This window comes from Oncorhynchus mykiss, chromosome 12, assembly GCF_057628025.1.
Source record: "Oncorhynchus mykiss isolate SJ-2025 chromosome 12, ASM5762802v1, whole genome shotgun sequence".
NCBI lineage: Eukaryota > Metazoa > Chordata > Actinopteri > Salmoniformes > Salmonidae > Oncorhynchus > Oncorhynchus mykiss.
In genome coordinates this window covers 89,620,936-89,646,516 of record NC_143033.1, presented here as the reverse complement: position 1 = coordinate 89,646,516, position 25,581 = coordinate 89,620,936, and the positions used below count along the sequence as shown (strand labels likewise).

The 25,581-nt window shown below is 42.6% G+C and overlaps 1 protein-coding gene across 2 annotated transcripts; it reads left to right on the top strand.

The window, feature by feature from the left end:
- The first annotated feature begins 512 nt into the window (after window positions 1–512).
- On the top strand, window positions 513–24,953 carry LOC110538734 (interferon-induced protein 44). Of its 2 annotated transcripts, none has more exons than XM_021625694.3 (8): window positions 513–590; window positions 8,525–8,624; window positions 10,384–10,417; window positions 11,442–11,643; window positions 23,015–23,167; window positions 23,313–23,484; window positions 23,824–23,924; window positions 24,262–24,953. In XM_021625694.3, the coding sequence occupies exons 2-8, from the start codon at window positions 8,558–8,560 to the stop codon at window positions 24,430–24,432; spliced, it is 900 nt and encodes a 299-aa protein (XP_021481369.1). In that variant the 5' UTR covers window positions 513–590; window positions 8,525–8,557; the 3' UTR covers window positions 24,433–24,953. The 2 variants fall into 2 exon arrangements, with proteins under 2 accessions (XP_021481369.1, XP_036794822.1); XM_036938927.2 differs by having other exon boundaries at window positions 530–612.
- The last annotated feature ends 628 nt before the right edge of the window (window positions 24,954–25,581 follow it).

Sequence of the window (25,581 nt, the reverse complement as noted above, 5' to 3'; positions counted from 1 at the left end):
GGCCACACCAGATACTGACTGTTACTTTTGACAGTTAATTTTGACCCCCCCTTTGTTCAGGGACACATTATTCCATTTCTGTTAGTCACATGTCTGTGGAACTTGTTCAATTTATGTCTCAGTTGTTGAATCTTATGTTCATACAAATATTTACACATGTTAAGTTTGCTGAAAATAAACGCAGTTGACAGTGAGAGGACGTTTCTTTTTTTGCTGAGTTTACATATGTCTGTCCTCTGTAGCTTCGTTTCTCTCTTTATGAAATGTTAATCATGTACAACCATCGACTGATTCCTCTGATCATGTAACATCTCAATATGCAATTGTGGGAAAAACACAACTTTAGAAGCTTCGTCCCCTTGTTCAATAGCAACTATTTTACAACCAAGATATCTGATATGGCTTTGAGATATGAGGTGGCGCTCGTAGTGATGTGGACTGGTGTGGATAAAATGTTAGGGCCTAATTCTTGTCCCAGTCCGCCCCTAGTCATAGTAAAATGAAAGTGAAATCTAGAATTATGTAGAGCATAGGCAGTTGAGCAAAGACTGCAGGTATACATTTGCTCATTTGAGAATCCGGTTGACAAGGTACGTGGCAGTTTTTGACAAGGTACATTTCAAAGCAATTTACAATTGATAAAGGTTGAAATTCTATAATACTTATAAAACTTAATTATATAATAGTAATAGACCAATGGTAATAAAACTGTGCTCTACATTTTCTTTGGAATATGCTGGTGGACAAGATGCTGTAAATGTACAGAGAACAGATCACAGAGACAATAGAAATAAAGGTGTATATATAAGCTATGTATATCCTGATACAGCCATTTTTGGTGCTAGTGAAAATGAAAAATAAATGACTCCATGATAAATGCTGAATCATATATAAATATTTATATATATATGGCTCTGTAAAAATGTAATTATGAAACTGGTTGTTTGTATCCTGGATGCTGATTGGACGCGTTCCAAGCTGTGCTGTTTTGGCCATCATAGGCGCCCGCCCAATGCCTGCTAACACTTCAATCTGAATTATCACTGCGCCTCCATAAGAAAATCATCATGTTCATGTTGCAGTCTGTGATCATCTCTTGGATTTATCTCAAATCGCACATCATTTCCCCTTGCTTCTAGCGTTTGGTTTGGTACAGCGGGGGTTAACATGTCTAGCTGTCTGCCTGTCCAACCTTGGAAGATTGGTTTCACTATTGAAGGGCTGAACTCCCCTTTAGCCTACAAAAGAGAGTGAACAGACCAGACTACATTTTTTCTGAGCCAGGCGAAATGACGCATGAACCTCATTATTATGGATTAAACAAAACAAACTAAAATGCAGAAACTGCAGTAGGGGTCTGTCTGTAAAATAAATGGGGAAGCCAAGCCAGAAAAAAATACACATTACTGTCAGGTGCGTGAATGAGGACCCAAAAGCGATTTAACAAAACAGAGTTTCTTTAATGATGAACACACGTGGGCTCAGATGGACAGGCAGATTCCGACAGGACAGGACAAGGTTGCAGCAAACACGATGATAGTCTGGTTCAGGCATGAGACACACAAACAAGAATCCGACAAGGACAGGAACAAAAACAGAGAGAGATATAGAGGACTAATCAGAGGGAAAAAGGGAACAGGTGGGAAAAGGGGTGACGAGGTAGTTAGGAGGAGACAAGGAACAGCTGGGGGAAAAGAGGGGGAGAAAAGGTAACCTAAAACGACCAGCAGGGGGAGACAGGGTGAAGAGAAAGGACAGAAACAAGACACAACATGACAATACATGACAGTACCCCCCCACTCACCGAGCGCCTCCTGGCGCACTCGAGGAGGAAACCTGGCGGCAACGGAGGAAATCCTCGATCAGCGCACGGTCCAGCACGTCCCGAGAGGGAACCCAACTCCTCTCCTCAGGACCGTACCCCTCCCAATCTACTAGGTACTGATGACCACGGCCCCGAGGACGCATGTCCAAAATCCTACGGACCCTGTAGATGGGTGCGCCCTCGACAAGGATGGGGGGGGGGGGGGAAGACGAGCGGGGGCGCGAAGAACGGGCTTGATACAGGAGACATGGAAGACCGGGTGGACGCGACGAAGGTATCGCGGAAGAAGAAGTCGAACTGCGACAGGATTAATGACCTGAGAAATACGGAACGGACCAATGAACCGCGGGGTCAACTTGCGAGAAGCCGTCTTAAGGGGAAGGTTCTGAGTGGAGAGCCAAACTCTCTGACCGCGACAATATCTAGGACTCTTAGTTCTACGCTTATTAGCAGCCCTCACAGTCTGCGTCCTATAACGGCAAAGTGCAGACCTGACCCTCTTCCAGGTGCGCTCGTTGCGTGCGAGTTGGACAAAAGCCTGAGCGGAGGGGACGCTGGACTCGGCGAACTGAGATGAGAACAGCGGAGGCTGGTACCCAAAGCTACTCTGAAAAGGAGATAGCCCGGTCGCAGACGAAGGAAGCGAGTTGTGGGCGTATTCTGCCCAGGGGAGCTGTTCTGACCAAGACGCAGGGTTGCGAAAAGAAAGACTGCGTAAGATGCGACCAATAGTCTGATTGGCCCGTTCTGCTTGACCGTTAGACTGGGGGTGAAAGCCGGAAGAGAGACTGACGGAAGCCCCAATCAAACGGCAAAACTCCCTCCAAAATTGAGACGTGAATTGCGGACCTCTGTCCGAAACGACGTCTGACGGAAGGCCATGAATTCTGAAAACATTCTCGATGATGATTTGTGCCGTCTCTTTAGCAGAAGGAAGCTTAGCAAGGGGAATAAAATGAGCCGCCTTAGAGAACCTGTCGACACCCGTAAGAATAACAGTCTTCCCCGCTGACGAAGGCAGTCCGGTGACAAAATCTAAGGCGATGTGAGACCACGGTCGAGAGGGAATGGGAAGCGGCCTGAGACGGCCGGCAGGAGGGGAGTTACCGGACTTAGTCTGCGCGCAGACCGAACAAGCAGCCACGAAGCGACGCGTGTCATGCTCCCGGGTGGGCCACCAAAAACGCTGGCGAATGGAAGCAAGCGTACCCCGAACGCCAGGGTGGCCGGCTAACTTGGCAGAGTGAGCCCACTGAAGAACGGCCAGACGAGTAGGAACGGGAACGAAAAGAAGGTTCCTAGGACAAGCGCGCGGCGACGGAGTTTGAGTGAGTGCTTGCTTTACCTGCCTCTCAATTCCCCAGACAGTCAACCCGACAACACGCCCCTCAGGGAGAATCCCCTCGGGGTCAGTGGAGGCTACTGAAGAACTGAAGAGACGAGATAAAGCATCAGGCTTGGTGTTCTTAGAGCCCGGACGGTAAGAAATCACGAACTCGAAACGAGCGAAAAACAGCGCCCAGCGCGCCTGACGCGCATTAAGTCGTTTGGCAGAACGGATGTACTCAAGGTTCCTATGGTCAGTCCAAACGACAAAAGGAACGGTCGCCCCCTCCAACCACTGTCGCCATTCGCCTAGGGCTAAGCGGATGGCGAGCAGTTCGCGGTTTCCCACATCATAGTTACGTTCCGACGGCGACAGGCGATGAGAAAAATACGCGCAAGGGTGGACCTTGTCGTCAGAGAGGGAGCGCTGAGAAAGAATGGCTCCCACGCCCACCTCTGACGCGTCAACCTCGACAACGAACTGTCTAGTGACGTCAGGTGTAACAAGGATAGGTGCGGATGTAAAACGATTCTTGAGGAGATCAAAAGCTCCCTGGGCGGAAACGGACCACTTAAAGCACGTCTTGACAGAAGTAAGGGCTGTGAGAGGAGCTGCCACCTGACCGAAATTACGGATGAAACGACGATAGAAGTTCGCGAAGCCGAGAAAGCGCTGCAGCTCGACGCGTGACTTAGGGACGGGCCAATCAATGACAGCTTGGACCTTAGCGGGATCCATCTTAATGCCTTCAGCGGAAATAACAGAACCGAGAAATGTGACGGAGGAGGCATGAAAAGAGCACTTCTCAGCCTTCACAAAAAGACAATTCTCTAAAAGGCGCTGGAGGACACGTCGAACGTGCTGAACATGAATCTGGAGTGACGGTGAAAAAATCAGGATGTCGTCAAGGTAAACGAAAACAAAGATGTTCAGCATGTCTCTCAGGACATCATTGACTAATGCCTGAAAGACAGCTGGAGCGTTAGCGAGGCCGAAAGGAAGAACCCGGTATTCAAAGTGCCCTAACGGAGTGTTAAACGCCGTCTTCCACTCGTCCCCCTCCCTGATGCGCACGAGATGGTAAGCGTTACGAAGGTCCAACTTAGTGAAAAACCTGGCTCCCTGCAGGATCTCGAAGGCTGAAGACATAAGAGGAAGCGGATAACGATTCTTCACTGTTATGTCATTCAGCCCTCGATAATCTATGCAGGGGCGCAGGGACCCGTCCTTCTTCTTAACAAAAAAAAACCCCGCTCCGGCGGGAGAGGAGGAGGGGACTATGGTACCGGCGGCAAGAGCTACAGACAAATAATCTTCGAGAGCCTTACGTTCGGGAGCCGACAGAGAGTATAGTCTACCCCGGGGAGGAGTGGTTCCCGGAAGGAGATCAATACTACAATCATACGACCGGTGTGGAGGAAGAGAGGTGGCCCTGGACCGACTGAACACCGTGCGCAGATCGTGATATTCCTCCGGCACCCCTGTCAAATCACCAGGCTCCTCCTGTGAAGAAGAGACAGAGGAAACAGGAGGGATAGCAGACATTAAACATTTCACATGACAAGAGACGTTCCAGGAGAGGATAGAATTACTAGACCAATTAATGGAAGGATTATGACAAACTAGCCAGGGATGGCCCAAAACAACAGGTGTAAAAGGTGAACGAAAAATTAAAAAAGAAATGGTTTCGCTATGATTACCAGAAACAGTGAGGGTTAAAGGTAGCGTCTCACTCTGAATCCTGGGGAGAGGACTACCATCCAGGGCGAACAAGGCCGTGGACTCCCTTAACTGTCTGAGAGGAATGTCATGTTCCCGAGCCCAGGTCTCGTCCATAAAACAGCCCTCCGCCCCAGAGTCTATTAAGGCACTGCAGGAAGCTGACGAACCAGTCCAGCGTAGATGGACCGACAAGGTAGTGCAGGATCTTGAAGGAGAGACAGGAGTAGTAGCGCTCACCAGTAGCCCTCCGCTTACTGATGAGCTCTGGCTTTTACTGGACATGAAGTGACAAAATGACCAGCAGAACCGCAATAGAGACAGAGGCGGTTGGTGATTCTCCGTTCCCTCTCCTTAGTCGAGATGCGGATACCTCCCAGCTGCATAGGCTCAGCTCCCGAGCCGGCAGAGGAAGATGGTAGTGATGCGGAGAGGGGGGCAACGGAGAACGCGAGCTCCTTTCCACGAGCTCGGTGACGAAGATCAACCCGTCGCTCAATGCGAATAGCGAGTTCAATCAAGGAATCCACGCTGGAAGGAACCTCCCGGGAGAGAATCTCATCCTTTACCTCTGCGCGGAGACCCTCCAGAAAACGAGCGAGCAAAGCCGGCTCGTTCCAGCCACTGGAGGCAGCAAGAGTGCGAAACTCAATAGAGTAGTCTGTTATGGATCGATTACCTTGACATAGGGAAGACAGGGCCCTGGAAGCCTCCTCCCCAAAAACAGATCGATCAAAAACCCGTATCATCTCCTCCTTAAAGTCCTGATACTGGTTAGTACACTCAGCCCTTGCCTCCCAGATTGCCGTGCCCCACTCACGAGCCCGTCCAGTAAGGAGAGATATGACGTAGGCGACACGAGCAGTGCTCCTGGCGTAAGTGTTGGGCTGGAGAGAAAACACAATATCACACTGGGTGAGGAACGAGCGGCATTCAGTGGGCTCCCCAGAGTAACACGGCGGGTTATTGATTCTGGGCTCCGGAGATTCGAAAGCCCTGGAAGTGGCCGGTGGATCGAGGCGGAGATGGTGAACCTGTTCTGTGAGGTTGGAGACTTGGGTGGCCAGGGTCTCAACGGCATGTCGAGCAGCAGACAATTCCTGCTCGTGTCTGCCTAGCATCGCTCCCTGGATCTCGACGGCTGAGTGGAGAAGATCCGAAGTCGTTGGGTCCATTCTTGGTCGGATTCTTCTGTCAGGTGCGTGAATGAGGACCCAAAAGCGATTTAACAAAACAGAGTTTCTTTAATGATGAACACACGTGGGCTCAGATGGACAGGCAGATTCCGACAGGACAGGACAAGGTTGCAGCAAACACGATGATAGTCTGGTTCAGGCATGAGACACACAAACAAGAATCCGACAAGGACAGGAACAAAAACAGAGAGAGATATAGAGGACTAATCAGAGGGAAAAAGGGAACAGGTGGGAAAAGGGGTGACGAGGTAGTTAGGAGGAGACAAGGAACAGCTGGGGGAAAAGAGGGGGAGAAAAGGTAACCTAAAACGACCAGCAGGGGGAGACAGGGTGAAGAGAAAGGACAGAAACAAGACACAACATGACAATACATGACAATTACAAACAGCGTTGTGATAACTGTGTTGTTTTCTCTACCACATAGCTCATAGTGATATAAGGCCTAGACAACAAGAACACAACAGCCGGTAACCATGTTTCCATCCACAGTTTTGTCCTACGATAATCATGACAGCTGTGATGGACACAGATCATTCATCCGACATATCATTTGTTCGTTCAACATGGTGGGATTTTGTTTGCATTATGTCATCATGCAAGGATTTTGATTCACACAAAACCGTGTGTTCTCTACTCCTACAAATAATCCCCAGATAAAAGGAGAAACCTTTAACTAATTTATATGTTTGTGTGCAAGTAGAAAAAACACATTAACACATCCTACTTGTAGAGGAACAGTCCTTGCTTTCCTGAATCCTTGGGATGACCCTTCCCCAATTGAAGTTAAACATTTCAAATGGTTAAGCTAAGAGTTAAGGTTAGGGTTAGCTAAGGGTTATGGTAAGGGTTGGGGTTAAGGTTAGGGCAGTTCTCAAACTTTTTTTGTACACAACTTCATTTGATATCTGAAAATTCTCTCGACCCCAACCATGTGAAAAAAGTATGTAATTAACCAACCACCTAGAGTCGATTGATGCACCGGTGTGTCATCTAAGTAACATTTTAAAAAATCCCCATCAAAATCCATCAGTTTAAACTAGAGATATTAGGTTTTTTGCTTTGCTTTTCAATCCCCTGCATCCCCCGATGTCGCACTTCCACATCTGTGTTGAAAGTTGGCAGAGCTACAACGCTGTGTACTACTCCCTTCACAGAACAGTGTAAACTGGCTCTAACCAGAATAGAAGGAGTGGGAGGCCCCGAAGCACAACTGAGCAAGAGGGCAAGTACATTAGAGTGTCTAGTTTGAGAAACAGATGCCTCACAAGTCCTCAACTGGCAGCTTCATTAAATAGTACCCGCAAAACACAAGTCTCAATGTCAACAGCTTCTAGCCCCGTCTGGATTGTCTGTTGAAACCTAGCACTATACAGCACACTTGTTAGCACCCACATGAGGGTGAAGCTAGAGTGGCTATCCGAATTAATGTGGATAGTGGAATTCCCCTGTAAGGGCTCTTTCCCCTACTCTTCCCTTCCCGTCAGGCCTAAGAACAGCCCTTAGTCGCTAGTTATTCACACTGTATACACAACAAACTAGAATGGTCCAAACACACCAATACAGTCATGAAGAGGGCACAACAAAGCCTATTCCCCTTCAGGAAACTAAAAAGATTTGGCATGGGTCCTGAGATCCTCAAAAGGTTCTAAGCTGCAACATCGAGAGCATCCTGACCCGTTGCATCACTGCCTGGTACGGCAATTGCTTGGCCTCTGACCGCAAGGCACTACAGAGGGTAGTGCGTATGGCCCAGTACATCACTGGGGCTAAGCTGCCTGCCATCCAGGACCTCTACACCAGGCGGTGTCAGAGGAAGGCCCTGAAAATTGTCATCGACCCCAGCCACCCCAGTCATAGACTGATCTCTCTACTACCACATGGCAAGCGGTACCAGAGTGCCAAGTCTAGGACAAAAAGGCTTCGCAACAGCTTTTACCCCCAAGCCATAAGACTCCTGAACAGATAACCAAATGGTTACCCGGACTATTTGCATTGTGTGCCCCCTAACCTCTCTTTACGCTGCTGCTACGCTCTGTTTATCTTATATGCATAGTCACTTTAACTATATATGTACATACTACCTCATTAAGCCTGACTAACCGGTGTCTGTATATAGCCTTGCTACTCTTATTTTCAAATGTCTTTTAACTGTTGTTTTATTTCTTTACTTACCTACACACACACATACCTTTTTTTCCGCACTATTGGTTAGAGCCTGTAAGTAAGCAATTGACTGTAAGGTCTTATTCGGAGCACTTGACAAATAAACTTTGATTTGATTTGAATTAGTAATTCCTGGATTCTCATGCGGTATTGCTTAAATATAACCGAGTTGCTAAAATAGTGTAATGACAATACTCACTTTTGAAGTTGTAAGTCACTCTGGATAAGAACGTCTGGTAAATTACCAAAATGTCAATTATATTTAATTATGCACACTATTTACATTATATGTAGTAGTTGAACAGACCTGAAACACTGGACAAAGATATGGCGGGAAACGGTACTTCAAAACCAGCAGCCCCAGCCCCAGCCCCAGCCGCAGCTCCACCTAAAGGTAAGATGTGCATGTGTTCAAATGCATGGGGTTAAATTGTGATTTAAAAAATGTATGTAAGGGATAATCAACAAGGAAAATAATGAATGACGTGTAAGGTGTGAATGACGTGTAGAGCCCCGAGTTAATTATCCCTTTTATACCATGGCTATAATTTAACACATTTGCAACTAGAAATGTGTTCATTTGCTGATATAAACTTTCAAGTCTGTTTGGTTACCTTGGCAAATGCTGTAGCTATCTAGAAAACTTGCTAACTAATTCAGTGGATGTAGAACACATTTCTATCTAGCAAATGTTCTACATAGCTACAGTAGTTGTCGTGGTAGCCAAACAAACAGACTTGCTAGTTTAGCAAACCAAACCATCAGTACTAGCTTGCTGAAAACATTATTCAACAATACCAATACGCAGCTCAAACAAAATGTAAAAATGAACTATAGCCATTGAATTCTACCGTGCAAATTCTACAGGTTTTTTTATAGGGAAATAATGCATGCTCTAGAATGCCCTTCAGGACAATCAGAAAAGAGCATTCAATCATGCCATGGTGTAATATTGTAACAACCCTGGGTTTATGAGCGCGGAAATCGACTCGTGCTGGAAGGTCGAGACCTGCTCACTGTTGTTTCATTACATTGGTGCCAAAGGTGCCAAAAGTGTCATTGGTGTCAATCAAGTTGATGAAATTGAATCAATAACAACAATACAGAGAATATACAGGTATTTGAACGTGATACGCCGTGTGTAACGTCAATTTTTATAGTATATTCCACTTCTTGAGTCATCCCTCTCCACACAGACCTAGCCCCACCCCGTTACTCAAGGAGCATATTTGTTGTTTGACCAGGAGACACTTTTGTTTTTTTTTAAGAACTTATTTTCAATGACAGCCAAGAAACAAAGACCCCAGAACTGCCTTGTTGAGGGGCAGAACGACAGATTTTTGACCTTGTCAGCTCGGGGATTTGATCTTGCAACTTTTCATGTACTAGTCCAATGCTCTAACCACTAGGCTACCTGCCGCCGCTCATTCAGTTTGCATGGTCACATGCAACAATGTTGATGACAACGATGTTGTTTCCAATTTGATCATGCCTAAATCAGCATGTTGTTTGTGCAACAGTATCTTCTAAATCAAAGAGGAATAAGCGAAGCATGAATACGTTGGCTACATGAATAAGGATTTAATGTAGCCAAAGACTATAGGGTCCCCTAGGAAACACTGAACATCACATTTGGTTCCTACCCTGTCACAATAACTCATCCATGGCATTTTAATTTGTTGTCATGTCAAACACTGTTTTCAAAATGCCCACTATTATTTATATTCTAACTATAGAGTTAGAATAAACATTATATTTCCATGATTCCAGAAGTTCACCTAAGTGTTTTGATCTAAATCGCAATTGCAACATTTGGTTAAAAATAGGGCCTAGTTTTTTTGCCCATATCGTGGCAGTGTGGAAATGATCTCAAATGAGTGCAGGAAATACAGAAATGGATGGAAATGCAGGAAATTATTTTAGGTTGAAGTTGAATTGAACAGTATAAAACAATCAGAATGGAGAAAGACCACATATATAATGGGTGCCACCCTAGGGTCACACACTACTCATAAAACACATTTTGAACTTTTATTAATCAAAAACATAAAATACTGTCATACTGTCAAAAATGTGAAGAAAAAAACATGATATGATATTTTTCCCATGTCGCCCAGCCCTATATCAAAGTATGCACTCAATGTATTTTGCAGTTTTTGACAAACCATGGAGGAACACACCTTGGGGGTAAGTTTTGAATAATCAACTCCCTTTGTGATTTGGAGTTTCTGAGCTTTTAAGAACTTATATAAAGAGGAGGTTAGTGATTTAAGTTCTTAAAGGGGAATTCCACCACTTTTCAACCTCATGTTCTTATCTTTTTAACTACAGAACATAGAAATTAGCCGTTTTCACAGACATTGGTATGGTGCTGGAGATAACGAATATGAGATTGAAAAGTAGTGGAATTGCCCTTTAAGTCACCAGCAGCATACCACCCTTTGTCCAGAGTGGCTCGCCATTTGAGTGCTATCAAGCCAACAGCATTTTCGGTCACAGGAGGTAGGTGGCACCTTAATTGGGGAGAATAGGCTTGTGGTAATGGCTGGAACGGAGTTAGTGGAATGGTCTCAAATACATCAAACATTTTTATTTATTTTATTTTATTTTTACTTTATTTAACTAGGCAAGTCAGTTAAGGACAAATTCTTATTTTCAATGACGGCCTAGGAACAGTGGGTTCAGGGACAGAACGACAGATTTGTACCTTGTCAGCTCTGGGATTTAAACTTGCAACCTTTCGGTTACTAGTCCAACACTCTAACCACTAGGCTACCCTGCCGCCCCATAGTTTCCATGTGTTTGATGCTATTCCATTTGCTTCGTTCCAGCCATTATTATGAGCCGTACTCCCCTCAGCAGCCTCCATTGAGCTATGTAGTGCTAGATATCAACAGCCAATCATCACCTGGCATCGCCTCTAGTGGACATAGGTTACTTACTGCATAATGGACATGGTTGTTGAGGTATTTTGACTTGAGATCCACACGTGCAACTTACTCAGACTTGTTACTCATGTTAATCAGTCATTGATGTCAAGGGGAGATTTATGTGAAAAATGTTTCTCACAATAGAATACCGCCCATCATCATTATTGTAACCCAGTATATACATTTTAAAAAGTGAATAAGGGCATTTGTCAGAAAGGTATTTCCCATATACTGTAACATTACATTGCAATCAGGACACTGAACATGTTTTTCTCTGACAGTGGAAGAGATCAGTTGTTGGAGGACCTGAAGGCATATGTTCCACGTAACCCTGGCATAGAACATGTTAGGATTCTGCTAAGTGGACCAATCGGAGCGGGCAAATCAAGCTTCATCAACTCCATCAACAATGTCTTTCAGAATAAAATGACAATGAAAGCCCAGGTTGATTCTGCTATGGCTGATAAAAGCTTCACCACAACAGTAAGTCTGTGTCCAGCTTATTTGTAGCCTAGACCTACTGCTTACTAAAAGTATATACTATGTATTAACCATTATACATACTACTTAGAACATACTATTTAGTAAAAATGTGTGTAGTATACAGTATAACGCATCATCTAATGCACAAAAGCTTTGTTTTACCACATTTGTTCATTTCATTACAGCCTGTCGTCCTTATCTTATTTTCAGCTGTTGTCAAAAACAATGGACTGAAAAGACAATTTGCTTCCTTATTAGTGCGCATCAAACTCATTCTAGAAGACGAAAAGCAGAAGTTAGTATGACATCCTGGCATTTAAAGTATACTCAATTTTGTAATTTCACATGCTAAAAACATTTCAATTATTACTGCATACCCCAAAAGCCTAAATTGAGTAAACTAGGACAAGGATTTGGTCATGGCCTAAGTCATTTTGCACATATGGTAAAAGTTCAGGGTAGCAAACATAGACAAATACTTGCAACCAGGGTATTAAAGGGTAAATGAATTTACGTAAATACAGAAAATACATGGGACATTTGTCTCGCCTCTACTAAAACTACATCCTGTATACTAATGGTACTATATAGAGTGCCTTGCGAAAGTATTCGGCCCCCTTGAACTTTGCGACCTTTTGCCACATTTCAGGCTTCAAACATAAAGATATAAAACTGTATTTTTTTTGTGAAGAATCAACAACAAGTGGGACACAATCATGAAGTGGAACGACATTTATTGGATATTTCAAAAGTTTTTAACAAATCAAAAACTGAAAAATTGGGCGTGCAAAATTATTCAGCCCCCTTAAGTTAATACTTTGTAGCGCCACCTTTTGCTGCGTTTACAGCTGTAAGTCGCTTGGGGTATGTCTCTATCAGTTTTGCACATCGAGAGACTGAAATGTTTTCCCATTCCTCCTTGCAAAACAGCTCGAGCTCAGTGAGGTTGGATAGAGAGCATTTGTGAACAGCAGTTTTCAGTTCTTTCCACAGATTCTCGATTGGATTCAGGTCTGGACTTTGACTTGGCCATTCTAACACCTGGATATGTTTATTTTTGAACCATTCCATTGTAGATGTTGCTTTATGTTTTGGATCATTGTCTTGTTGGAAGACAAATCTCCGTCCCAGTCTCAGGTCTTTTGCAGACTCTTTTGCAGATTCTTCCAGAATGGTCCTGTATTTGGCTCCATCCATCTTCCCATCAATTTTAACCATCTTCCCTGTCCCTGCTGAAGAAAAGTAGGCCCAAACCATGATGCTGCCACCACCATGTTTGACAGTGGGGATGGTGTGTTCAAGGTGATGAGCTGTGTTGCTTTTACGCCAAACATAACGTCTTGCATTGTTGCCAAAAAGTTCAATTTTGGTTTCATCTGACCAGAGCACCTTCTTCCACATGTTTGGTGTGTCTCCCAGGTGGCTTGTGGCAAACTTTAAACGACACTTTTTATGGATATCTTTAAGAAATGGCTTTCTTCTTGCCACTCTTCCATAAAGGCCAGATTTGTGCAATATACGACTGATTGTTGTCCTATGGACAGAGTCTCCCACCTCAGCTGTAGATCTCTGCAGTTCATCCAGAGTGATCATGGGCCTCTTGGCTGCATCTCTGATCAGTCTTCTCCTTGTATGAGCTGAAAGTTTAGAGGGACGGCCAGGTCTTGGTAGATTTGCAGTGGTCTGATACTCCTTCCATTTCAATATTATTGCTTGCACAGTGCTCCTTGGGATGTTTAAAGCTTGGGAAATCTTTTTGTATCCAAATCCGGCTTTAAACTTCTTCACAACAGTATCTCGGACCTGCCTGGTGTGTTCCTTGTTCTTCATTATGCTCTCTGCGCTTTTAACGGACCTCTGAGACTATCACAGTGCAGGTGCATTTATACGGAGACTTGATTACACACAGGTGGATTGTATTTATCATCATTAGTCATTTAGGTCAACATTGGATCATTCAGAGATCCTCACTGAACTTCTGGAGAGAGTTTGCTGCACTGAAAGTAAAGGGGCTGAATAATTTTGCACGCCCAATTTTTCAGTTTTTGATTTGTTAAAAAAGTTTGAAATATCCAATAAATGTCGTTCCACTTCATGATTGTGTCCCACTTGTTGATTCTTCACAAAAAACACAGTTTTATATCTTTATGTTTGAAGCCTGAAATGTGGCAAAAGGTCGCAAAGTTCAAGGGGGCCGAATACTTTCGCAAGGCACTGTATTTAGAACATACTGTTTAGTAACAATGCATGCAGTAAGCAATAACATCTAGGCTCACCCATACTGAGAATGTATTTTAATTAGCAATTGCGTTTTTTTCCCGCTATCCATTCCCTGATCTGATTAGCAGCTGTTGTCAAACACATACAACTATTGCCTTCCTCAATAGCATGTAACAAATTCTACTAGATGGATAGCTGAAATGAGAATGACTTCCTGTTATTTAAAGCAAACCACACTTTCTAAATGTCACATATTATAAAACGTTCTATTGTCATATGCCCTGTTTATCAAAAGTGTTGGAAAAACTTGTCAATAATCAACTGACTGGCTTTCTTGATGTCTATAGTATTCTCTGATATGCAATCTGGTTTCACCTCAGGTTATGGATGTGTCACTGCAACCTTCAAGGTCCTAAATGATGTCACCATTGCCCTTGATTCTAAGCAATGTTGTGCTACTATTTTTATTGACTTGGCCAAAGCTTTTGATACGGTAGAATATTTTATTCTTGTGGGTCGGCTAAGGAGTATTGGTGTCTCGGAGGGGTCTTTGGCCTGGTTTGCTAACTACCTGTCTCAAAGAGTGCAGTGTGTAAAGTCAACTGGACAGTTTCATGTCCATCTCTACATTCAAAGACTCAATCATGGACATCTTACAGTCAATTTCGGCTTGATCCGAAAATGTGGTCGGAGGCGCCATATGGATGGTGTGACGCATTTGCGGAGCCTCGGGAGTCATGCAGAGGCCAAATTGAGCTCTGTACCACATCGCCGTGCGCCTCTCAAATTTTGTAACAATGCAGAGGGCGCCGCATAGACATGATTGGTTGACGGTAGGTGAGGGCGGGAGGTCCTGTATAAACACAAACTCATTTCCATGACAACTTCCTTCACAACAGCTCTGCGCTGCTCTGTGAATCGTAAGAAGTATGAATGTCCTGACTTCTGCAGAGGCCATATCACCTTAAATTCACTTCTTAAGGATAGGAGTCCAGTTAACGAAGGACAGTTGTAAATCATACAGCGTCTTGTGTCACCATCGCAGATTTTAGAGAAACAACAAATGTCGGTACATATAAGTGTCTTATATCGGCTGAAAGCTTAATTTTTGTTAATATAACTGCACTTTCGTTTATACAGTAGCTATTACTGCAAAAAAATGCCACGCTATTGTTTGAGGAGAGCTCCTAACAGAATACTTTTTTCACCGCGATAGGTTTGATATATTCACCTCTGAAGGTGAAATGTGTACTTACATTCTGCAATCTTGCTTTGATTTATCATCCAAAGGGTCCCAGAGATAACATGAAGTGTTTTTTTGTTAGAAAAAAATATTTTTTCATATCCTAAAAATGTCCATATAGCATGCACGATCGATTTTGCATTTCCACTTGTTCAATTTGCAAAGAAAGAAATCTGAAAATCTAACCCTAAACGTTGCTTCAAGCAGTCAAATCACATTTGTATGTATTCCTCAGAGATCCTAGAACGTAACCAGACTTCACTATATCATTAGGGGTGTAGTATATCCTATAGGACACCAAATTTGGTCAGAGAGCTACGCCTTCATGGCACACCGATGCCAGTCTTAATTTGATCAACTGTATCTTTGTCAAATGAGCACCAATCGGGTACAAACAAAGCTAGCTAGATTGCCAATGAGATGGGCTTTATGGGAGTATCTGGAAACCCTGTATCTGTCGTAAAATGTAGCTTCTAACCTTTTGCGACAGCATGCCTTTTCCTTTTAGACAAAAATGATAAGAATATTCAGAGTAATGAAAACTGGTTGTTTTGCAAATGTTGAACTTATAATGGGGCGGCAGGGTAGCCTAGTGGTTAGAGCGTTGGACTAGTAACCGGAAGGTTGTGAGTTCAAACCCCCGAGCTGACAAGGTACAAATCTGTCGTTCTGCCCCTGAACAGGCAGTTAACCCACTGTTCCCAGGCCGTCATTGAAAATAAGAATTTGTTCTTAACTGACTTGCCTGGTTAAATAAAGGTAAAATAAAATAAAAAATAATATGGCTACTAATACCGGAAAAGCTAAACCAAAGTCCAAGTATACAGATTTGATGATATTCTTGCAAAAAAATGAAATATGAATGCAAATGTCTCCTTCACGATTTGCCCAAATGTACCTGGGTGATTTCACACTAAATGTCATGTAGTTCTTTCATACTTCAAGTTATCCGTCTAAATGACTCAAAATGGCGCCGGAAGAAATGGCAGCAGTTTTACGGACGCCCAACCAACTGCTGTGTTTTTTTTTTGTGTTATTTGCAACTTATTTTGTACATAATGTTTCTGCAACCGTATCTTACGGCAAAAAAGAGCTTCTGGATATCAGGACAGTGATCACTCATCTCGGATTAGACAAAGATTTGTGAGAATGCTATTCATTGACTACAGCTCAGTGTTCAACACCATAGTACCCTCAAAGCTCATCACTAAGCCAAGGATCCTGGGACTAAACACCTCCCTCTGCAACGGGATCCTGGAATTCCTGACGGGCCACCTTCAGGTGGTGAGATTAGGTAGCAACACATCTGCCACGCTGATCCTCAACACTGGAGCCCCCCAGGGGTGCGTGCTCAGTCCCCTCCTGTACTCCATATTCACCCACGACTGCATGGCTAGGCACGACTCCAACATGATCATTAAGATTGCAGATGGCACAACAGTGGTAGGCCTGATCACCGACAATGATGAGACAGCCTATAGGGAGGAGGTCAGAGACCTGGCCGGGTGGTGCCAGAATAACAACCTATCCCTCAACGTAACCAAGACTAAGAAGATGAATGTGGACTACAGAAAAAGGAGGACCGAGCACACCCCCATTCTCATCAACGGGGCGTACTGGAGCAGGTTGAGAGCTTCAAGTTCCTTGGCATCCACATCACCAACAAACTAGAATGGTCCAAACACACCAAGACAGTCGTGAAGAGGGCACGACAAAGCCTAAACCCCCTCAGGAAACTAAAAAGATTTGGCATGGGTCCTCAGATCCTCAAAAGGTTCTACAGCTGCAACATCAAGAGCATCCTGACCCATTGCATCACTGCCTGGTACGGCAATTGCTTGGTCTCCGACCGCAAGGCACTACAGAGGGTAGTGCGTACGCCCCAGTATATCAGTGGGGCTAAGCTGCCTGCCATCCAGGACCTCTACACCGGTCAGAGGAAGGCCCTGAAAATTGTCAAAGATCCCAGCCACCCCAGTCATAGACTGTTCTCTCTACTACCGCATGGCAAGCGGTACCGGAGTGCCAAGTCTAGGACAAAAAGGCTTCTCAACAGTTTTTATCCCCAAGCCATAAGACTCCTGAACAGATAATCAAATGGCTACACCGTACTTTTTGCATTGTGTGCCCCCCCAACCCCTCTTTTAAGCTGCTGCTACTCTGTTTATCTTATATGCATAGTCACTTTAACTATACATTCATGTACATACTGCCTCAATTGGCCCGACAAACCAGTGCCCACATTGGCTAACCGGGCTATCTGCATTGTGTCCCGCCACCCACCACCCGCCAATCACTCTTCTAAGCTACTGCTACTCTCTGTTCATCATATATGCATAGTCACTTTAACCATATCTACATGTACATACTACCTCAATCAGCCCAACTAACCGGTGTCTGTATATAGCCTCGCTACTGTTATAGCCTCGCTACTGTATATAGCCTCGCTACTGTTATAGCCTCGTTACTGTTTATAGCCTCACTACTGGTATAGCCTCGCTACTGTATATAGCCTCGCTACTGTTATAGCCTCGCTACTGTTATATTCTCGCTACTGTTATAGCCTCTCTACTGTTATAGCCTTGTTACTGTTATAGCCTCGCTACTGCTATTTTTCACTGTCTTTTTACTGTTGTTTTTATTTCTTTACTTACCTATTGTTCACATAATACATTTTTGCTCTGTTGGTTAGAGCCTGTAAGTAAGCATTTCACTGTTTAAAAATGTTTTATTTCACCTTTATTTAACCAGGTAGGCTAGTTGAGTACAAGTTCTCATTTGCAACTGCGTCCTGGCCAAGAAAAAGCATAGCAATTCGACACATACAACAACAGAGTTACACATGGAATAAACAAAACATACAGTCAATGATACAGTAGAACATAGAAAACAAAAAGGCTACCGTAATTTCCGGACTATAAGCCGCTAATTTATTCCCACGCTTTGAACCTCGCACTTTATACAATGACGTGGCTAATTTATGGATTTTTCCCGCTTTCACAAGATTCATGCTGCCAAAAAACTGAGCACCGTCACATAATGTGACGTAAATCGAGCGCGCTCAAACTTCCCATCATTCTGATTACGGTAGTCATTTTGTCACCCTCATCATGGCAAAGACACGGCGAAATGTATATGATGCAGCTTTCAAGTTGAAGGCGATCGATCTGGCTGTTGGAAAAGGAAATAGAGCTGCTGCACGGGAGCTTGGCCTTAATGAGTCGATGATAAGACGTTGGAAACAGCAGCGTGAGGAACTGACTCAGTGCAAAAAGACAACAAAAGCTTTCAGAGGGAAGAAAAGCAGATGGCCCAAAGTATTTGCAGCCACTCGACATCAGTGTAAATCGTGCATTTAAGGTGGCGCTCCGTGTTCAGTGGGAGGCTTCGATGACAAGTGGGGAGAAATCCTTCACTAAAACGGGCCGCATGCGAAGAGCAACTTATGGTCAAGTCTGCCAGTGGGTCCTGACAGCGTGGAGCATTGTCAAAAAATCCACTATCATCAACAGGTTTCGAAAGGCTGGACTGCTGTGTGTTGAAGAGGGCAACAGGAGCTCAGCGGGGAATTTGCCTCCGGATGAAAGTGACGAGAGCGACAATGAAAACGATCAAACATCGGATGAAGCAATTTTGAGGCTATTCAACTCCGACACCGAAGGAGATGACTTCAGTGGTTTCAGTGCACAGGAGGAAGAAGATAGTGACCAATGACTTTCTTGGTAGGCGACTGTTTACTGTTATTTTTTTTTTTAATTGTTACAAGCCGTGTTTCGTTAAAGCCTATTTATTTTTGTTACAAGCCGTGTTTCGTTTAAAAGCCTATTTACTTTTGTTACAAGCCGTGTTTCGTTTATAGACTGTGTAAAGTTAATTTGTTTCAATGTACCGGTAGGCACCTGCGGCTTATAGACATGTGCAGCTTATTTATGTACAAAATACATATTTTTTAATAATTCAGTGGGTGCGGCTTATATTCAGGTGCGCTTAATAGTCCAGAAATTACGGTATATGCAGTGAGTGCAAATGAGGTAAGATAAGGGAGTTAAGACAATATATAGGCCATGGTGGCGAAGTAATTACAATATGGCAATTAAACACTGGAATGGTAGATGTGCAGAAAATGAATGTGTAAACACCTGTTGTATTCGGTGCACGTGAAAAATAAACTTTGATTTGATTACAAGGTTTCAACTTGTTCCTTTTTCCACATCTCATAGCTTCCCTCAAAAACAGTTAGTTATGACTGAGTGTCTGTGTAACTGTGAGATGATTTGATTTGAAACTTTGCGCATACACTGCTGCCATCTTGTGGACACCATCGGAATTACAATCAGTGTGATGGCTAGAACTGGGACCTTTCTGTTGCATTTCAAACATGGTGGTAGAATTTTTTTTTTCTTTGTATTTTCTTCTACCAGATCTATTGTGTTATATTCTCCTACATTCAATTCACATTTCCACAAACTTCAAAGTGTTTCCTTTCAAATGGTACCAAGAATATGCATATCCTTGCTTCAGGGCCTGACCTACAGGCAGTTAGATTTGGGTATGTCATTTAAGGCGATATTTTAAAAAAGGGGGGGCTATCCCTTAAATTCTGCACTACCAATGCAGACGTTGGATTGACCATGCAGCGCCTTTTGCTGACAGTTGTGGCTGCTTCGCGTGATGCACTGTCATCTTTACCTTTTTGCCTTTTGTGCTGTTGTCTGTGCCTAACAATGTTTGTATCATTTTTGTGTTGTTTCCTTGTTGTCGTGTGTTGCTACTGGGTTGTTGTCATGTGTTGCTGACATGCTGTAGCCTTATGTTATTACACAATTATTAATGGCCATGTTTAATTAATTAAATTGGAAGTTATCAATTGTGATCATGGTCACAGCTCTATAGCAATTGCCGATCAGCTGTTGTTTGAATGCATAAGATTGACAGTAAGTCAGTCAGATTAGGCTACAGGTAAAATCTTTTAAAACTATGGCTGTTGTTGACAAGCATATTCAGTTCATAGTTAGTAATATTTGATTCAGTGATTGGAATTGCATGGGGTCGTAATTTCAACAGGCTATTGAGAAACACAAGCACTTCTTGGATTGATATTGCCGAAATGAGATGCAAGCCTATCAGGGGTTATATGCTACCTTCACCTAGCTAAGCAAACCATGGCAAAGTTGAATTACAATCATAAACACAGATTTTAGTCAATAGCCTATGCCTATTGAGATGACAATCTTACGAATAGGCCATTTATAATAGTTTGTTGTCTTGACATCTGAGTAGCTTGGATTAATAAGGTGCCCAGAGTAAACTGCCTGCTACTCAGGCCCAGAAGCTAAGATATGCATATTATTAGTAGATTTAGATAGAAACTTCAGAGTGTTTTCTAAAACTGTTTCAATGATGTGAGTATAGCAGAACTCATATGGCAGGCAAAATCCAACCAGGAATTGGGAAATTTGTAGGTTTTTGCCTATCCAAGATAGTGTACATTTTGTCCAATTGCACTTCCTATGGCTTCCACTAGATGTCAACAGTCTTTAGAACCTTGTTTCATGATTCTACTGTGAAGGGGGAGCTAATAAGAGCTGTTTGACTAAGAGGTCTGGCAGAATGCCATGAGCTAAATCATGCGCTCGGCCGCGAGAGCGAGCTACGTTCCTTTTCATTTCTAAAGACAAAGGAATTGTCTGGTTGAAACAGTAATGAAGATTTATGTTAACATCCTAAAGATTGATTCTATACATCGTTTGTCATGTTTCTACGAACTGTAATATAACTTTTTGGACTTTTTGTCTGGACTAACTGCCTGCGCCTCGTGAATTTGGATTAAATGCGTGAACAAAAAGGAGGTATTTGGACATAAATGATGGACTTTATCGAACGAAACAAACATTTATTGTGGAACTGGGATTCCTGGCAGTACATTCCGATGAAGATCATCAAAGGTAAGTGAATATTTATAATGCTATTTCTGACTTCTGTTGACTCCACAACATGGCGGGTATCTGTATGGCTTGTTTTGGTGCCTGAGCGCTGTACTCATAATGTGCTTTTTCCGTAAAGCTTTTTTGAAATCTGACACAGCGGTTGCATTAAGGAGAAGTATATCTTTAATTCTATGTATAACACTTGTATTTTTATCAACATTTATGATGAGTATTTCTGTAAATTGATGTGGCTCTCTGCAAAATCACTGGATGTTTTGGAAGCAAAACATTACTGAACATAACGTGCCAATGTAAACTGAGATTTTTTTATATACATTTGAACTTTATCGAACAAAACATACATCTATTGTGTAACATGAAGTCCTATGAGTGTCATCTGATGACATTTTATCTCTATTTCTGCTTTTTGTGACTTCTCTTTGGCTGGAAAAATGGCTGTGTTTTTCTGTGACTAGGTGCTGACCTAACATAATTGCATGGTATGCTTTCGTCATAAAGCCTTTTTGAAATCGGACACCATGGTGGGATTAACAACAAGTTTATCTTTAAAATGGTGTATAATACTTGTATGTTTGAGGAATTGTATTTATGAGATTTCTGTTGTTTGAATTTGGCGCCCTGCACTTTCACTGGCTGTTGTCAAATCGATCCTGTTAACTGGATTTCAGCCATAAGAAGATAACACGCAGTAATTATTTTGATAGAAAACCTCAGTTGTTTCTTACGACGATATTCCTTCTTAATAATTTGCTCAAACGTTATGGAAAAAGGGTTTAGACCATTTCTATTGGATATACAGTACGTGGCAGCTCCTCTCTTGCTTCACCCAAAAAATGTGGGCTAGTTTTTAGGCCTTGTGGGTAGGTTATGAGTGGTCACTGTGCTAGAAAGTTTGGCTACACCTGTCAACCCTGCATGTCATTGGAGGAGTGGGTGAGTGGCAGACTCCCCCCTCCCCCCATATAGTTTTTCTGTGGCTACAGCTAGAGATACAGGTGTCATTTGGTGTGAATCACTTTGCTAGCTTGCTATGTTGAACTTGAATGACTGTTATCCACTGTTAGCATATCTCTTAGTTGTCAATCAAATGTATTTGGCATCAACCAAATGTGAGGGCAGGCAGGAAAGTTTCCATTCAGTTGTCAACATTTGGGTCGGGACAAGCATGCAATGGCAGGCAAACTGCAGAAGGGCGAGCAGGCTACTATTCCCCATCGTTTATCAGTGCAATTATGACGGCCAACTACAAGCTGAAAAAGTTTGAGAGGGTTTATCTACTCCCAAATGTAAGAGGACTCCTGTGGTATTTACAAATTTGCAGAAATCCATTCAGGTGTATTTTGTGGCATTTGGTGAATGTTTTCGAATGATCTAAAGTCACGCGAACACATGATGGCAAATGGCTTATGTGCATATAGGCCTACTGTTGCTCGGACTGGCTATGGTTCACCGGTCTGTGTAGAGTTCGGTCCTGGACAAGACAGATGTTTTATTTACTTCAGTGACTATTAATTGTCCAAACACACGGCCACTTTCCCACTCTATATTGCTATAGAATTTTCACAAATGCCTTACTCTACGTAATTCCCAAACATTCTATGAAAGTAGGTGAAAATAACCACATTTAAGTGCTCGCTTGTCAGAAAATGTTTAAAAAATGTAGATGTTACTAAGATTTCATGTTGCTAAAATGCTGTCAGTTCCACTTTAACATGACCATTTTGTTTTTCTTGAAGAGAGATTGTGATATTGGTTGAGGGTTGGGGTCAATTCTGTTTAAATTCCAGTCAATTCAGAAAGTTAACCAAATTCCAATTAAACTATTTCCTAATTGAAAAGCATTGCCGAAAATTTTAATTGCAATTTAAGTGTATATCTTGAATTGATACGGAATTGACCACAACCCTGATTGGTTGATGACGAGTGGCAAAAATTCATGCACGTTTCTCTCTCATTTCAGTACACAACACACAAAATTGAGAATCGAAAAACTGGATCTTATTACCCATTTGTCTTCAATGATGTCATGGGTTTTGAGAAACCGAATGGCAAAGGAGTGCATGAAGATGACCTTAAGAAAGCACTGACAGGACATGTGAAAGAGGGTCACAAGGTAAAATCTATCTAGCACAACAGCACTGCATGCTCATTACTATGTGAAAGAGATTTTGTGATTTAATAATTAAATTCCTGCCATTGTTAATATGCTGGAACTCAATATGAAGTCTTGTTTTTGTACTTTGTCTCATTCTGTCTAGTTCAATCCGAGTCATTCATTGACCGAGGGCGATTTGGGCTACAATAAGTCCCCCAGTCCAAGTGACAGAGCCCACTGCCTGGTCAATCTGATTCCAGCAGATAAGATTGCTCTCATGGATGATGAGGTCATCAAGAAGATGAGGGCCATTAGATTAGTGGCCAGTGATTTGGGTAAGTGGAGAAAGACATTATTGAGCACTATTACTGTAGTCACTGATATATAAGATAAAATATATACTGTAGCGACGCTGGTTTATAAGCTTGGTTATCAACTATGACACTTGAGCATGTTTTTGTGGCACAGTCAATGGCACTCTGGCCTTCACGCCAGAAGGTTTAGGGTTCGAGTCGCACTCCTTGCCTGTTTCATTACAATACTTTATTGTCCTTTGTGCTTACAACCCAACCCACTGAGTCGCACACACTCCCCAATGGTCTGGAAGTAATGGGTCAGTCACAGGCAAATACTTATTACACATAGGCAAATACTTATCAGAGACTCTTTTTCAGGAATTCCCCAAGTGGTCATCCTCACCAGGGTTGATATAGCTTGTCCATTGGTGAAAGAAAACTTAAGAAATATGTATCTAAGCAAGTATATCAAGGAGATGGTGAGACATTTTCATGAACTTAATAGGGTCATAATATTCCAGTTCAGTATTTTACAACTTTTTCTAACAGGCAGCTAGCTGCATGCCCTTACCACTCTAATTAGCTAGTGGTGGTATGAGTTAACTGAAGCTTGTAGTGGCTATTTAAAGAAAACTAATGGATTACAGTTTATCCTTGCCCATGAACTACTAAAGTTGAGGAACCGTCTACCATTAAGTTGTAAAATACTGAACTTCCCATTTAAATCACAGTGTATAGTGAGCTCAAATGTATATGACAAATACTTTTGGAAGGCACGTGTGGATATATTCAACTAATTTTATGTTTTTGTTGAAGATGGAGAAATGCAGTATAAAGCTGGGCGTCCCAGTGAACTGCATCTTTCCTGTGAGGAACTACCACGAGGAAATCGAATTGGACGAAGACATGGATGTGCTGTTATTTAGAGCACTGAAGCAGATGGTCGACTTTGGAGACGATTTCCTAAAGGAGATGGAACAATCTTAAACAAGACTTGTGCCTAAGCTATCGACACCATCTGTGTGAAGCATGCCCGACATAGAATAACAGAGATTGTGGTCTCAGCCATATTTAAAAATGGCAAATACAGCTCCCCATTGATATAGTGAGATAGTTATTATTACGGCGCATTTCATTCTAATAATAATAATACAGCATCATCATCTAAATGTTGATAATACGATCTGTGTTCTCCATTGATGTCTGTTTATCTGAGTTTGATTGGTTATATATATATATATATATATATATCAAACATTATTTTAACATTTCTACAAACTTCAAAGTGTTTCCTATCCAATGGTACCAATTATATGCAAATCTTGGCTTCTGGCCCTGAGTAACAGGCAGTTTACAGAAATTCAGAAAAAATACCCTAGCCTGAGTAAGATATTTGTGCTCTATTGATGTCTGTTTTGAGCTGAGTTTGATTATACCTATAAATTCCTAGAGGTGCATGCCATGTTTGTTTTGTGAAAATACTTATTACAAGTGACTTGCAGCCAAAATCTACATCTCTGTGTGAGTTTTTTCTATATTTCCCTCCTTTCGAGGAATAACATTTTGGAAGTTCTATTGAGATTAATGCGCCTAGGATCGTCACCACAAGATACAAAGATCCCTCAACTGGCAACAGTGGAGGCTGCTGAGGGGAGGATGGCTCATGATAATGGTTGAAACAGAGCGAAAGGAATGCCATCAAACACATAGAACACGTGTGTTTGACACCATTCCACTCAAGTCATTACTCCGTCCTCCCCAATTAAGATGCCACCAACCTCTTGTGACTGATATTCATCTTAAAAAAAGAACTCAGGCAGACGACAGACTGGACGATGGAGGTTAGACAGACACTGGAAAAGGAGTGCGTGCAAATGAAGGTCAGTGAACATCAGGGAGCAGCAAGGTCCATTCAGTAAGAGAGACCCTTAATTAACCATTGTGTGGTGTTCAGGTCTGTGGGACCCATTTTCAATGTTAACAAAAAGAAAAATTATACCAATAATTATTTTTTCAACCTGAGACTCATTGGCCTTGGCTCATTTTATGTGAAGAACATGCAAAATAACACCTTTTCATTGAGTGCACCCCCTTCACATTGATATTACATATGTGGTGTTCGGGCCCACTGGACCC